Source organism: Salvelinus namaycush, chromosome 31, assembly GCF_016432855.1.
Source record: "Salvelinus namaycush isolate Seneca chromosome 31, SaNama_1.0, whole genome shotgun sequence".
Lineage (NCBI taxonomy): Eukaryota > Metazoa > Chordata > Actinopteri > Salmoniformes > Salmonidae > Salvelinus > Salvelinus namaycush.
In genome coordinates, this window is record NC_052337.1 from 40,996,068 (window position 1) to 41,010,574 (window position 14,507).

The 14,507-nt window shown below is 43.3% G+C and overlaps 1 protein-coding gene across 5 annotated transcripts in view; it reads right to left on the reverse strand.

Moving 5' to 3' along the window:
• Window positions 1-749: 749 nt before the first annotated feature.
• LOC120025660 (band 4.1-like protein 4) overlaps window positions 750-14,507 on the reverse strand; it is an 81,843-nt gene continuing 68,085 nt past the window's right edge. Inside the window, exons 11-24 of one of the 5 annotated variants that reach the window (XM_038970207.1) lie at window positions 14,213-14,304; window positions 12,626-12,703; window positions 11,631-11,746; window positions 10,898-10,988; window positions 10,596-10,682; window positions 9,587-9,697; window positions 5,343-5,402; window positions 4,859-4,936; window positions 4,149-4,268; window positions 3,662-3,709; window positions 3,343-3,414; window positions 2,861-2,971; window positions 2,356-2,434; window positions 750-2,110 (exon numbers count right to left, since the gene is read on the reverse strand). In XM_038970207.1, the coding sequence (XP_038826135.1) occupies window positions 1,997-2,110; window positions 2,356-2,434; window positions 2,861-2,971; window positions 3,343-3,414; window positions 3,662-3,709; window positions 4,149-4,268; window positions 4,859-4,936; window positions 5,343-5,402; window positions 9,587-9,697; window positions 10,596-10,682; window positions 10,898-10,988; window positions 11,631-11,746; window positions 12,626-12,703; window positions 14,213-14,304 (1,257 nt within the window). In that variant the 3' untranslated portion in view covers window positions 750-1,996. Of the gene's footprint in view, window positions 2,111-2,355; window positions 2,435-2,860; window positions 2,972-3,342; window positions 3,415-3,661; window positions 3,710-4,148; window positions 4,269-4,858; window positions 4,937-5,342; window positions 5,403-9,586; window positions 9,698-10,595; window positions 10,683-10,897; window positions 10,989-11,630; window positions 11,747-11,786; window positions 14,002-14,212; window positions 14,305-14,507 lie in introns of those variants that run through there. The other 4 variants (XM_038970209.1, XM_038970208.1, XM_038970210.1 and 1 more) reach the window with 4 other exon arrangements.

Below are 14,507 nucleotides of genomic sequence, written 5' to 3' on the forward strand. Positions count from 1 at the left end.
GCTGTAGCAGCTGCTAAACTACTGAATCTAGCTACCTACCCCTGCTGTAGCAGCTGCTAAACTACTGAATCTAGCCACCTACCCCTGCTGTAGCAGCTGCTAAACTACTGAATCTAGCTACCTACCCCTGCTGTAGCAGCTGCTAAACTACTGAATCTAGCCACCTACCCCTGCTGTAGCAGCTGCTAAACTACTTCTTCACCTCTGCCTTTCTATCTTGTCATTCCAGCCATGCAGAGTGAGTCATTCCAGCCAGGCAGAGTGAGTCATCCCAGACACTGTCACCACAGAGAACCAGGTTAGGAAGTAATGACTCAGCAATACTACGAGGAAGTTTGCAAGTATGCGCTTAAAAAATATATAAAGATTAAAGATCCAAATGGCACACTATTGGGATAGGTGAACAAAGACATGGCAGTCAGGTCAAGAAAAGTCTATCAGGTCACACTAAGTGACCTTCTGAAAAGCGTAGAAGGAAAAAGCAGATACAGATGCAAACCATTATCAATGCGTTATCATGTCACACATGATCATCTTGGTCTCAGTTTTACAGTCTTCAAGTAGTCTTGACAGTCAACCATTACAGAGCAAATCCTGGTCATATAGCTCCCTCTGGTGGTGACAGGTTAACCATAGAAACAATACAAAATCAAACCAAACCAGAGCAAGTGGAGGCCCAAGTAGAAAAGGTAGATTGAAGCTCATGGACCACCCCTCCAGAGCATTTGACAATAGCAGGAAACATAAAATGATGTTTGAGACATATTGAATGTATTTATTGAAAAGGACTGAAATTCCAGTTTAACAACTGTACAGTGTAGCTACACAGTTCTAAGTTACTTTTTTTTTTTTTTTTTTACCTTAAAACAGCAGAGAAATACAAAAGTTATTCAGTACTCATGAACAAAACAAAATGGGATCCAGCAGCAAAGGTTCCTACAGTAGAGAACACTTACAGTAAACACACCTGACTTGACAATATAATAACCCAGTCTGTATCTGAAATGGCACCCTCTCCCCTATAGTAAATCATTGTTTTACCAGGGCCCATAAGGGTCTGGTCAAAAGGAGTGCACTATATATGGAATAGGGTGCCATTTCAGACGCACACTCAGTGTCCATATGGAGCTCAACATGTATGAGTGAAACACTGTTTTAATACTGTGTTGTATTATAATAACACAAACCAAATCGGAGGCAAATGCATAGGAAAACATGATTTGATTGCAGTCGGACCTCACCGTGCAGTGTTCGCTACGCAATTCATAGTCTCATCCTCAGCCTTCATGTGAGCATTGGACTGAAATCAATGTGCTAACAAACCCAAAAAATCAGAAATTCAGTTTTATTGTAGAACTCTTATCAGTGTTAAAATAACTGAATATGTGTTTTATTATAAAACACTTATCCGAGTTTAAAATAACTGAAAAGGTTTCGCCGCTTAATTAGCAACTGTTGTTGCTACATGCATGAACAGGTGACAAAGAGAGTAGTTGCATGACTTGCTCTAGACAGACTAACTGTAGATACAGTATATTTTCCCCCACTCAGGACGAGCCAGATCTCAGATCTGTTTGTGCTGTATAGCCTATGGTAGTTGTGGAGTTGGCTATTCAGCACAAACAGATCTGAGATCTGGCTTACTCAACAGGGACTTAAGCCTGAAATGTGCTTGTATAAATGATGTGAAGATACTGTACAGGGTTTCCAGTGTGGTGTGGTCCAAAAGACAGCAGAGCATACTGGCACATAGACCAGTGACATTTTTGTCCATGCATTATCTAACACATAACGTTACTGTACATAAACACACAGGAGTATTTCAAGGTGGGGCTTGTCACTAGCGCACTGTACAGCCATTGTACTCTATACAGCTCCCTCCATTGTATTTCACAAGTTCTTTTTTTCTTTCAAGAAATCAGGGTGGTCTTGACGTTTTGTGTTGGTGGGAGATTGTGGCATGGTTTCTGCGGTGGGGGGTTGTGTTTTGGCCAGGTCACGTCTCAACCTTGGTCCTGGGAGAGTGGACAGTCTTCACCACCTTAGCGCTGCTCTTCACATCATGCTCTATGATCTCTGAGAGCAGGGTGTCTCTGGATCCGTGCTTCTTCTGGAAAACGCACAACAAACACACCGATATGAGTGCTGGGAGATTAATCAACTGACTGGAGGATCTGGTAATAAAATCTAGTATTGTGCTTTAGACATGTAGCGCTGTCATTCAAAGGAAAGAAAGCGTTCCACTATGCACTTGCAAAGTAGAATTTTTATTCATTTCTAAAATTCCTGCCTCACGGCCTTTGTCAGAGGTAGTACACGTGTGGCACCGACCACAGCAAAAGGAGTCGGACTGACCTGAGAGGGGGTGGAGCTGGAACCTGGGATGTCTGCTGTTCGTGTCACAGGTAATGGGGGCACAAGATCTGTCCGGGCGCTGTGGAGTGGGTAGGGATGTGTTAGATCTTGGAAGACATAAAACAGGATCATATGATACAGTACATATTATTTATAAAGCGTACCGTCATTCCCACTATCGTGTCTAAAAGGTGCTGGACAATACAGGAAAGAAACTTCAGCATCAAGTGTCGGCACAATAAATAAACTAGGGTCGAGCCCGAGATTCAATTTGAGGCGCGTTGCAGCGCTCTAGACATTTTTAAAGGTCACTTCCAATTGGGCAGTCATTTGCAGCGTTTACCGTGAATGCGATCTCCGCGAACGTCGGTAATTGCCTTTCAAAGGCGCATTATAGGCAGCTCTCTATAACGCGCTTCGGATTGAATCCCACCCGAGATACATTTCTAGTAAGACTGCACAGTGAAAAACCATACGATCTGGCCTGAGACCAGTTTACACTCACTTGACCTCAGAGAGCACGGATCTCTCCCCTTCGGAGCACTGGGAGCGCCGGTACTGACGGAAGCTCCGGGGAGAATGAGAGTGCCGGATTTTTATTGGGTCTCCTTGGGTTCTGGAAGGAAGGGATGAACATAAAATCATTCCCTTCATCTCATGTGTAGGACAGTAGGCCTACCTCTTATTCAGCCTAGGGATATAAGGCCTCTCTATACTGAATCCATCAACTTCAGAGACGGTGAGATAGTGGTCTGTCTGGAGCACAATGTATCTCTACAGGGTGGACGACTATGAAATAACGATTCAGTAATTCACACGAGCCGAGCTTTGAATCTCTTATTTTCTTATCCAAGTGCAGATCAAGACACCCTACCCCCAACGTATTGACTCCGCATGATCAATTCATAGCCATCTGCGATTGTCCTTTAGACCATTTTTCATCCTTATCTATCTAATCTAATGAGGAAGGGAAGAGCAGTTACTCACTCCACTTTCTTGTAGGGGATCTCCTTCAGCTGATCCTCTGTGAGGTCTGGAGCCGGGTCCACCAGCTCCTTCCTATAGGGGTAAGACCACCAGGACATGTTATCTCTCTTCCCATAACCCTAGAGACAATGCTGTGTCAACAACCTTTTGAAGGCTGTGCAAGTATACATTATTCAATAGTATACACTTCATAAATAGTTAATGAATGCTTAGTCAAATTATTACAGTGTTACACATTTGACTTTCCATAACACATGATGAAAAGGCCAATTTCTAAAAGACCACTGTTGAACCTCATAACTGGAGTCATGGGACTTACTGGATGTGTTTCCACAGTTGTTCCTTAGCCTGCACGTCTGGACTCCGCCTGGAAGACGTCACAGAATTACAAGGGTTAGTAGTTGAAGGGTTATTTATAAGAGGGAGGTTGTATTGAAATGAATGGACATTATTCTCTGTGTCTTGGAATTGAGGTGGTACCCAATAATGTTGTATCTAAGAGCTTAAATCATTTCCCCAGGTCGGGTCTGAGTTGGGTCTCTCGAGCAGGGAGGACAGGGAAGGAGGGTTTGTGTGTGTGTTTATTTAACTAGGCAAGTCCTTTAAGAACAAATTCTTATTTTCAATGACGGCCTAGGAACAGTGGGTTAACTGCCTTGTTCAGGGGCAGAATGACAGATTTTTACCTTGTCAGCTCGGGGATTCGATCTTGCAACCTTGTGTGTGTGTGTGTGTGTGTGTGTGTGTGTGTGTGTGTGTGTGTGTGTGTGTGTGTGTGTGTGTGTGTGTTAGTCTGCGTAACTTACGATCGAGAGCGGTGTCGTGAGCGGCGGTGGCTTGGGTCGTTCTGAGACCTCTCCTTCTGACGGCGGAGCACAGCTTCCCACTGAGGACCAGAGTCCACCATCTCATTCTCTTGACGAGACCTGGAGGATAAATGATAATACAATCAATACCAGTTATATGAGTTATTATACAGGAGAACCATGTTACACGGAAAATACAAAACAAGCATATCTACACGACAGACCTGAAGATGCACTAAAACCTCATCCCATCCGCACAGACAAACAGAGACGACAGTACGGTTGCAACTCGCAACTACTACGACACATGATCCATCTAACACGTCCCTCCAGGGACCTCGCCAAGCGATACATTACATACATCACCGTTTTCACTGTCACAACAGGTTTCCATGAGATATATTCGTTTTGCTGCGCTGAGATATCTAGACGGTCTGTAGTGTGTCGTATGACCCGGCTAGGGGGCCATCGTTGGCCTACAATATGATATAGCTGTTCAATAAGATATGGCATCGTTCAGACAATAGCAGCGTGATAGTATGCTTTATCTCTTCAATTTACAACGTCCACGACAGACACTGGCTTAGGAAAATAGTTGTCTTGGGAGCAATTCCACCATGTACAACACATGAGGGTGAAGTAGTAGTAGTTTACTATAGAGCTTTGCATATGTCATGTCTACTTGTAGGAAGCACAGTGACATCACTCACCGGTTCCTCTTTTTACGATGATCCCGGGTGGAGTTCTCAGACTCGCTGCCACTACTGGTGTTGCCACGGGAACGTGACCTGCAGGTGGGAGGCGGTGAATCAAACGGGGTTAAAAGGTTTACGGGGAGAAAGAGAATGAGATGGAATGTTGTTCGTGTATGACCTTTCAGGGAGAGAGGACAAAAGTGTGTGGGAGAGGGGGTGAGTGAGAGGGTTGACGCTTACTTTTACAGAAATGACTCCAGGACTAATGTAACTACTGACAAACAGAACCACACAATGAGTAAACTGTTATCTGTGTACAACTGTGATGGTGGACATACAAATACAGCACATCAACGACCATGTCGGCTGGTCACTGGGTTTTCACTCGTCTGACTCATCAAGTCGATGTGTATGTAAAGATCTGACCCTTTAAGTTGAAAACAGGACAGAGGCTGAGAATTTTAAGAATTTACTCTTTAGTTCTGTAAGTTAACTATACCTTCTCCTTTGCTGTTTGTTCTGCTGCTGCGGATCTGTTGGATCACTGGCCTGGCCTTTCCTGAGGGACCAGATCACAGAAGTGTCACTGTCATGTTTAATGTTATATTAATGTCACCGTCATGTTACAAATACTATTAAACGGAGGTTTTATGAGTTTAAAATGTTTTAACAATCATAAACATTCAGAGAGCATCTATCCAACCATGCTTTATGCTAATCACCAGTATCTATTTCATTCAAAGAGACTACTCCATCGCACCCTCGGGGCAATCTGATTCACTGTTTCTACCCAGAAACTCTGCATCTCTGCCGCACAACAGACAGACCAGACTAACCTTTATGAATCATCATATTACATTTTATTTGATTACTACAATGGCCTAGTACAAACATACTACTGTGCCCTTTCAGTAGCTTCAATACACTATTGTCACATTTACAAGGCAATTTAGACAATGTCTTCACAATCTTTTTCTGTAATTAACTGCTTGTATAGGAACAATTTAACAGCTATTACAAGGTTAAAATATTACGCTATACACATACACACAATATTGTGCGTAATGCAATCGGACAGTTCCACATGACACCACTAGAAGGCAACATTATCCCATAGATGTAGCAAAGATTCTTATAACTAACCCAAGACAGACCACAGTCTGTCATTTCCAATGGGAACAAATGAGTCATAGTGGGCAGAGCCAAGCACAAGCTAGCGAGATCCTATTGGCGAGTTCTAGCAAATATTTGCATGTTTCGGTTCGGGAACGCCAACTCTGTGCCCTGCACGTGTGCAATACCTAAATTCGCCTTTGCACTCCTTCTAAACAACACAATTTTTTCAAACTTTACCCTATAGTTTTAAGAACAGAAAACTGTATTCAGATCAAATGTTTCATCGATGAGAAAATTTGCAGAATGTAGGCCAAAATCAATCTCATTCCATCTTCTCCCACTGCCAGCCACTGGGCTTCCTCTCACTACCATATTTGGTAGTGAGTGGAAACGCCAGACGGATGCTTCACATTTATACAGCCGGTGAAATATCTGTCTACATCTATGAATGTACTTTTCAACAGGGAAATGACTGAAGGAGCAACAGCAGCGGATGTATTCTCCCCTCCTGTCACTACCGGACGTTCACTTTCTACCTGCAACAGGCACACCTACCTGGACACACCTGGTAAGGCTATGGATAGCCCATATAACTACCTGGACACACCTGGTAAGGCTATGGATAGCCCATATAACTGTCAGTTATTATGGTTGACAGGTGAAAAGTTATTGGCTAGGGCCTCAAAGTCTAAAGTACTAAGCTAACATATGGAATTGTTTTATGATGGATCATTTAGCTATTTGATTTCGAATTTTAGGACCCCTTTAGGTATAAAAATATATACACTACCGTTCAAAAGTTCGGGGTCACTTAGAAATGTCCTTGTTTTTGAAAGAAAAGCAAAACAAATTTGTCCATTAAAATAACAAAATTGATCAGAAATACAGTGTTAATGTTGTAAATAACTATTGTAGCTGGAAACGGCATCATTTTTTAATGGAATATCTACATAGGCGTTCAGAGGCCCATTATCAGCAACCATCACTCCTGTGTTCCAATGGCACACTGTGTTAGCTAATCCAAGTTTATAATTTTAAAAGACTTTTGCAATTATGTTAGCACAGGTGAAAACTGTTGTACTGATTAAAGAAGCAATACAACTGGCCTTCTTTAGACTAGTTGAGTATCTGGAGCATCAGCATTTGTAGGTTTGATTACAGGCCTCAAAATGGCCAGAAACAAAGAACTTTCTTCTGAAACTCGACAGTCTATTCTTGTTCTGAGAAATGAAGGCTATTCCATGCGAGAAATTGCCAAGAAACTGAAGATCTCGTACAACGCTGTGTACTACTCCCTTCACAGAACAGCGCAAACTGACTCTAACCAGAATAGAAAGAGTGGGAGGCCCCGGTGCACAACTGAGCAAGAGGACAAGTACATTAGAGTGTCTAGTTTGAGAAACAGACGCCTCACAAGTCCTCAACTGGCAGCTTCATTAAATAGTACCCGCAAAACACCAGTCTCAACGTCAACAGTGAAGAGGTGACTCCGGGATGCTGGCCTTTTAGGCAGAGTTGCAAAGAAAAAGCCATATCTCAGACTGGCCAATAAAAATAAAAGATGGGCAAAGAACACAGACACTAGACAGAGGAAGATTGGAAAAAAGTGTTATGGACAGACGAATCTAAGTTGAGGTGTTCGGATCACAAAGAACATTCGTGAGATGCAGAAAAAATGAAAAGATGCTGGAGGAGTGCTTGACGCCATCTGTCAAGCATGGTGGAGGCAATGTGATGGTCTGGGGATGCTTTGGTGGTGGTAAAGTGGGAGATTTGTACAGGGTAAAAGGGATCTTGATGAAGGAAGGCTATCACTCCATTTTGCAACGCCATGCCATACCCTGTGGACGGCGCTTAATTGAAGCCAATTTCCTCCTACAACAGGACAATGACCCCAAGCACAGCTCCAAACTATGCAAGAACTATTTAGGGAAGAAGCATTCAGCTGGTATTCTGTCTGTGCTGGCCACTCTATTATAGTCACCGGATCTCAACCTTATTGAGCTGTGGGAGCAGCTCCACCGTATGGTACGTAAGAAGTGCCCATCAAGCCAATCCAACTTGTGGGAGGTGCTTCAGGGAGCATGGGGTGTAATCTCTTCAGATTACCGCAACAAATTGACAACTAGAATGCCAAAGGTCTGCAAGGCTGTAATTGCTGCAAATGGAGAGTTTGAAGGACAATTATTATTTAAATTAAAAATCATTATTTATAACCTTGTCAACGTCTTGACTATTTCCTATTCATTTTGCAACTCATTTCATGTATGCTTTCATGGAAAACAAAGACATTGTATCCGGCCGCGACCGTGAGACTCATGGGGCGGCGCACAATTGGCCCAGCGTCGTCCGGGTTAGGGGAGGGTTTGGCCGGCAGGGATGTCCTTATCCCATCGCGCACTAGCGACTGCTGTGGTGACACGGTCGCCAGGTGTACGGTGTTTCCTCCGACGCATTGGTGCGGCTGGCTTCCGGGTTAAGTGGGCATTGTGTCAAGAAGCAGGGCGGCTTGGTTGGGTTGTGTTTCGGAGGACGAATGGCTCTCGACCTTCGCCTCTCCCGAGTCCGTACGGGAGTTGCAGCAATGAGACGACTGTAACTACCAAGTGGATACCATGGAATTGGGGGTAAAAAAAAAAGTTTAAAAATTAAACAATTTTTTTTTATAATAAAAACCAAATGAACAAAATAAGAAAATATTAAAATATATTTTTTTAAACAAATACGCATTTAATAACATATTCGGAAATGGCAAAAAAGACATGAAAATACACAAAAAAAGGAACATAAGGAATAAGGTTTTGAAGGAAAAGTTTTCATTAGAAGACTGACTTTCACGAGGTCTGACAAACACCGCTGTAGCTTTCAAAGGCAGATGCGGAAGGACGCCATAGGCGGATACGGTGGATTGAGACGCAGCCCATGCAAAAAATATATCTCTGGCTTAAACTGACAGATTTTTGAAGCGATTTAAAAAAATGTATGTTACTTAGATTGACGCACGGTTGCGTAAATAGGCGCTTAAGGACCAACCTGCGTTGGCAGACCATCTGCATAGCAGATGTTTTGAAGGTGCAACTGAAGTATGAGCTGACAAATAGGTGAGCGGCTGCTCTTGTGTCAAACCATTCCCTTCCTTATTATCCCTACCATGTCAGAAGTTTAAAGTGGTGCTAGAAAGTGTAGGCTAATGCATGTCTTCATGTTAATTTATAGCCCATATCTGTCTAATCGAGGTGTAGACAATAGACCGCCGCCTATTCGAGTGTTTGAACTTGTAAACGCGGCTGCATGAACTTGTAAACGCGGCTGCATGAACTTGTAAACGCGGCTGCATGGGATTTGTCAGATTATAAATGCGAGTGGTTTCGTTGCATCCAATGGCTTACAGAAGGAGCCGCTTGTGGATTTGACAGCTCTAACGCAGTTTCACCTCCAACACTGCCAACACAACATTGTGAACATTTTACTGATAGAATCTAGCCCTAGGTGAAGGGGACACACCTCTACCAGCACAGGGTACACCTGGACAATTTATGGACAGTTTATACCAGTGTCAGCTAAGGTATTGGGAGGAGAGGTGAGATAGGTTGACAGGTGAAAAGGACAAAGGTGAGGAGTACACACCTGCGTCTGTTCTGGGACGGCTCGTTCTCGCTGCCTCCTGACGGGGTGCGTCCACGAGCCGTGGGAAATTTAGGCGACTTTGTTCGCTCGTTGGCCGTGTTGTACAGTCCACTGGGGAGAAAAACAAGGCAGCTAGCTGTCGATCCTACTGAACATACATTGAGCTGTATGATGAAACTAACTTGTGGCCTGTTGCCAAAAAAAACGACCTACACAGTAGTCTTTAGTGTGAATGAAGACATCCTACCTATGCAAACAACAATAGCATTCTTGTCCACCTAGCCTCAGATATGCCAGGATGATGACGACATAGCCTCAGAGGATAAAGCTAAATGCCGAGGGTAGCAGGTCGCAACACTGGCTGCTGCTAAGTGACCCCAGGCTTCACACACACACACACACACCTTGTCTGCATTCATTAGCTTCAGATAAGGCCCCTCCGATACACAGTTACGCAAGCACACACGCTGGAACAAACACACAGCCCGTACCAAGGGAGCACAAATCAATATGTAGATTCAATCATGTTGAAACCAGCTTATTGAAATGCAAATGGCCCTAGATAATACTTCATTATAATAGCCTGGTCCCAGATCTGTTTGTGCCGTCTTGCCAACTCCTATGGTCATTGTTTGGCCCATGACAATGACTATAGCGTTTGGCAAGACAGCATGAACCGATCTGGGACCAGGTTATACTGTGAACTGAAGGAGACATATACACAAAAAATGTGTCTCGTCACTGGGCTCTGACACACTGCTTCTAGTAGTGTATTTCATGAATCAGTTGGAGTGTGTACTATGTTAAGCCTCCTTCTCTACTGAAGGCTATGTTCTGTTCCTCCGGAGGTGGTGTGTGTATACATGCTTGATCCATTAAATATAAATAATGTACGTAACACACATAACACACAGTATTAGGGAGGATTAGTCTATAAGACAATAGTGTAATTGAAAAATATTAGACTGATCCATCACAGAGCAGGGGTTCCAATCAGACAGTACTGTACCTTTGTGGGGCGTTCTCATCCCATGGTGCATTGGGCTTCCCTCGCTGTTCCTCTGGACCACCATTCTCCGCCTTGGTTACTTTGGCGCTAAAGATAAACAAACAGGTAAACAAAGTATTTGGTCTGGGCTAAGCACTTTTCTGAAGAGCTGTCACTTTATACTGGAAAAGCATTCTCAATCTCCCCTCAACTTCTCTTTTCTCTTTCCATCTCCGTTGTATATCCCTTTCTCCATTTGGTCCAAACTTACTGCCTCTCTCGTTCGTACACTATTTTCTACATGTCTTGCCCATGTCTGATACCTCTTCACAGGCGACAGTGCTGTAATCTTAGCCGTTCCTTCTTTTTCCGAATTCTCCGTCTTTGTGTTTGACCGATTCCCATTGTTCAGTCCTACAAGGAAAAGAGATGTTCAGTAAGATTGAATACTGAACCAATTTGCCTCTCTCTTTCCATCGTGTCAATGCTAGAACGATCTCCGTCCGTAACTACGTGTGACATGGTAGCCTTCCTACGAAGCGCTCAGATTTACTGAATTATACACAGCTCTGTCTATTTTTGAGCCCTGCGGTGGTAATTATAGAGAATTCAACCACTGAATGTGTCATAGAGATTACTCTCCCACTGCACACAGTGAAAACAACCATGCTAAGTCAAGCACGTTATGCCAACATACTGTGCATCTGTCTGTGTGAACTGCTGAAGTGAATATAATATAATTAGCTTATTGAAGCACTGTTGTTCCTGATGGGGGAACAGGAGGAGGAAGTGAATACTAAACTTACTGGGACCGAGACTCAACTACGCTGCTACGCACCCGACATGAGAGGAACTGTCATTAGGAACCTGAGAGTTTCTCCTCTGTGTCAGTAGAGGTGAAAGGTGGGGAAATGTTTTTGTGGCTATGTATGATGTATGCCATTTAGTTACCATTGATACGTAACCCTTGTCATAGTGACATTGTGCTTGTTAGGTGTTGTGTAGTGTGTCTGTAGATGTTGTGTATGCTTAAGGTATGCTGCATATCCAGCTGACCTGTGGTCTGTGGTGGTCTCTTGGGGTAGGTCTTGCTGCGGGTCCTGACCACCTGCAGGTCTGGCCGGGGCAGACTGATAGACGGATCCCTGCCCATCTGCATAGCTGTCTTACCACTGTAGGGAAAGAGAGAGAGACACACACACACACACACACACACACACACACACACACACACACACACACACACACACACACACACACACACACACACACACACACACACACACACACACACAGAGTTGTTTAGTCATCTTGTCTTTTCATGCTTTTAGGGGAAGATGTTCCTGGCCTGTCAAGTTCATATGTGAGACAGAGATGATCTGGTCTTGGCCTTTTGATATGTCAAACCCTTTTGTCAGGCACACTGTTCCAGTGATACACAGTCTGATGCAACAACGAGGTGTTGAAGAGCAACATGAACATATGAAACAAAGCCAAGGTTGTGACTGAAGGGACCTTAACCCTAGCAGAGGTCAGTAGTAGATCATGTAATAAATATTGCAGAAAACTGCAACTGTTGAAGAAAACAATCGCTGGTGTACAGAGTGGCAGTCTTCTCTGAGTAGATACAGGAAGTAGACAACCGAATGAAGACAAAGGAGAGATGGATGTTGTGTGATCTCTGAATTATTCAGGTCTTCCACTTGTCTGTGGTGTCACACGCGCACACACAAACAGTCTCTCTGTCTGTTGAACACTGTATCCCTCTTTAGCTCCTCTACTAAAACAGTCTCCATTATTCATGAGGTTGTGGATTCTAGAATGAATACATGCTGGGAGAAGTTCTCTAGGATTTACCTACACCCCGCTTTGCCAACCAAAATGATGGGGAGAGAAAAATGCTATAATATTTCTGTGTATAATGCATACCTTTGTGTGGAGTTTCATCTTACAGATGATAGAAATGCATTATATTCTATACAGTTTCTACAATACTTTTCATACATAGCTAAATACATTTTGAAGGGAATAAAGAATAGAGGTTCTCTCACCTGTACCGATGTTTAGATCCCAGGGAACCAAATTTGGATAGTTTTCTTGTAAGTGTGTTGGAATCATTTTCTGGCATTCTAGAAAAAGCATTCAACAGCAATGGAGAGCAGGCCTAGATGACGAATTTAAAACTACTGTACTTCCACTAAAGTCTCATATGGTGTGCACATTTCTACAGTACATTATTCCACAGGTAATACATTTTTCTGTTTCTCTTTATGAATTTAGAATGTGACTAAACCAGGTTAAAGAGGATTAAATGCTCAGGCTGAAAGGAAAATGAAAAAATGGCGTCTTTCACAAAGGTGACCGGCGTGTTTGATTCCTGAATTCACTTTGTACTTTTTATACATTTAAAGGAAGAGAAGCGAACTCAATTGCTGTATATATATATAAAAATAAGCAGTTCTCTTGTTCTGATCATTGCATTAATGACATAATGGATGCTCGAACACCACTAAGAGCTTTCGGGCTTCATTAAAATTCAAAACTCTGAGTCAGAGAGAGTATCTGGTACTAGTGGTACATTACTCCATTACCGTATAGATGGAAAGCAAAAGGCCATTATAAAAGCCTCTTGTAGTCTCTCACCCAGCCATGTGTTATTAACACAACCATCACCACTACAGCATTGCGCTAAGGCCTCTCTCAAAACCAACACCACTTTAATACACCACTACCACTATGGCCTCGCTCACAGGGCTCCGTAACACTTCAGATAACTCAAGTCACTGTTGTAAAACACTTGGATGGAAGGTTAGATGGAGAAAAAGTACTGAAGGTAGGTGGATGTAGTCAGTACACCCAACCAGAAGCTAAAATGAACCTGTGTTTTTACCTCTTCTCATTGTTTTTCTCACTCTTTCTTCAGGTGTCTATAAGGGCTTGTATAATACATCCACTCACATTAAAACTGCAGCAGATACCTGCCTATTTTCATCCGATGGCTTAAGCCCACTTCTCCCACCTTCGTGTCATAGTCCCATCACAGCATAACACATTCTCTCCCATTCTCTCATCCAAACCTCCCAAACCTCCCAACCCCTCCACCCTACTCTCCCCCAGAGGACTATACGCCTGGGGGGGGGGGGGGTATAACCTGTCAAGCCCCCTCCCCTCCTGTCTACCTGTCAGCTCCAGGTCTGTCTGTGCCACAGGGACCCAGCAGACTGCAGGGTTCACACGCGGATTAAACAGCGTAAATCCAGAGCCTCACGCGCCTTGCTGCCTTTCCTGCTCTTTAGGGCACAGTCCGTGTAAGTCTGCTCTCATTAGGCCAGCTGCGCTGCCAGACAGAGGCCTTGTTCACTTTGATTAAGGACTGAGGGACTCTGGGATCTTCATGTTAAGAGGTATGTGATAGTGTTGTTTCTACCTGAGGGGATAACAGAGAAGGGCTTTTGTTGGAATTAGTGTGGGTGATCGTGTTGTAGATAAAAGGGAACATTTTTCCACTGAAGCATAAATAGTTTGGGGTTTTACCTGTGGAAGGTGGTAGAAGTTCGAACTGAAAAGTTACAATAGTGTTGGTACAGTATACTGTAGTATTTGCCCATGACTGTGTGTGCGCGTTTATAGTTTTTTACCTAAAGAAAGTGTGGTGTTCTACGCAGCACTTCCACAGATGTTTACAGGCCGTCTTATTGGGTGCCTCGAAGAAGAACGACGTCTCTGTACACTGCAAATAAACAACAACATCATCTCTTATACAATCAACAAACAAATAATACAAATCACATTCATCAGCTGAACCAAGAAGATGTATATCATAACGAGCCATTTCATCATTAATCCCGAAAACAACAATTGTGGTGGTGGTGGAAAGGACTCGTATCAAATGTACCATTACATGTGTTTTATCTAAGTGTTTATGTAAATGAA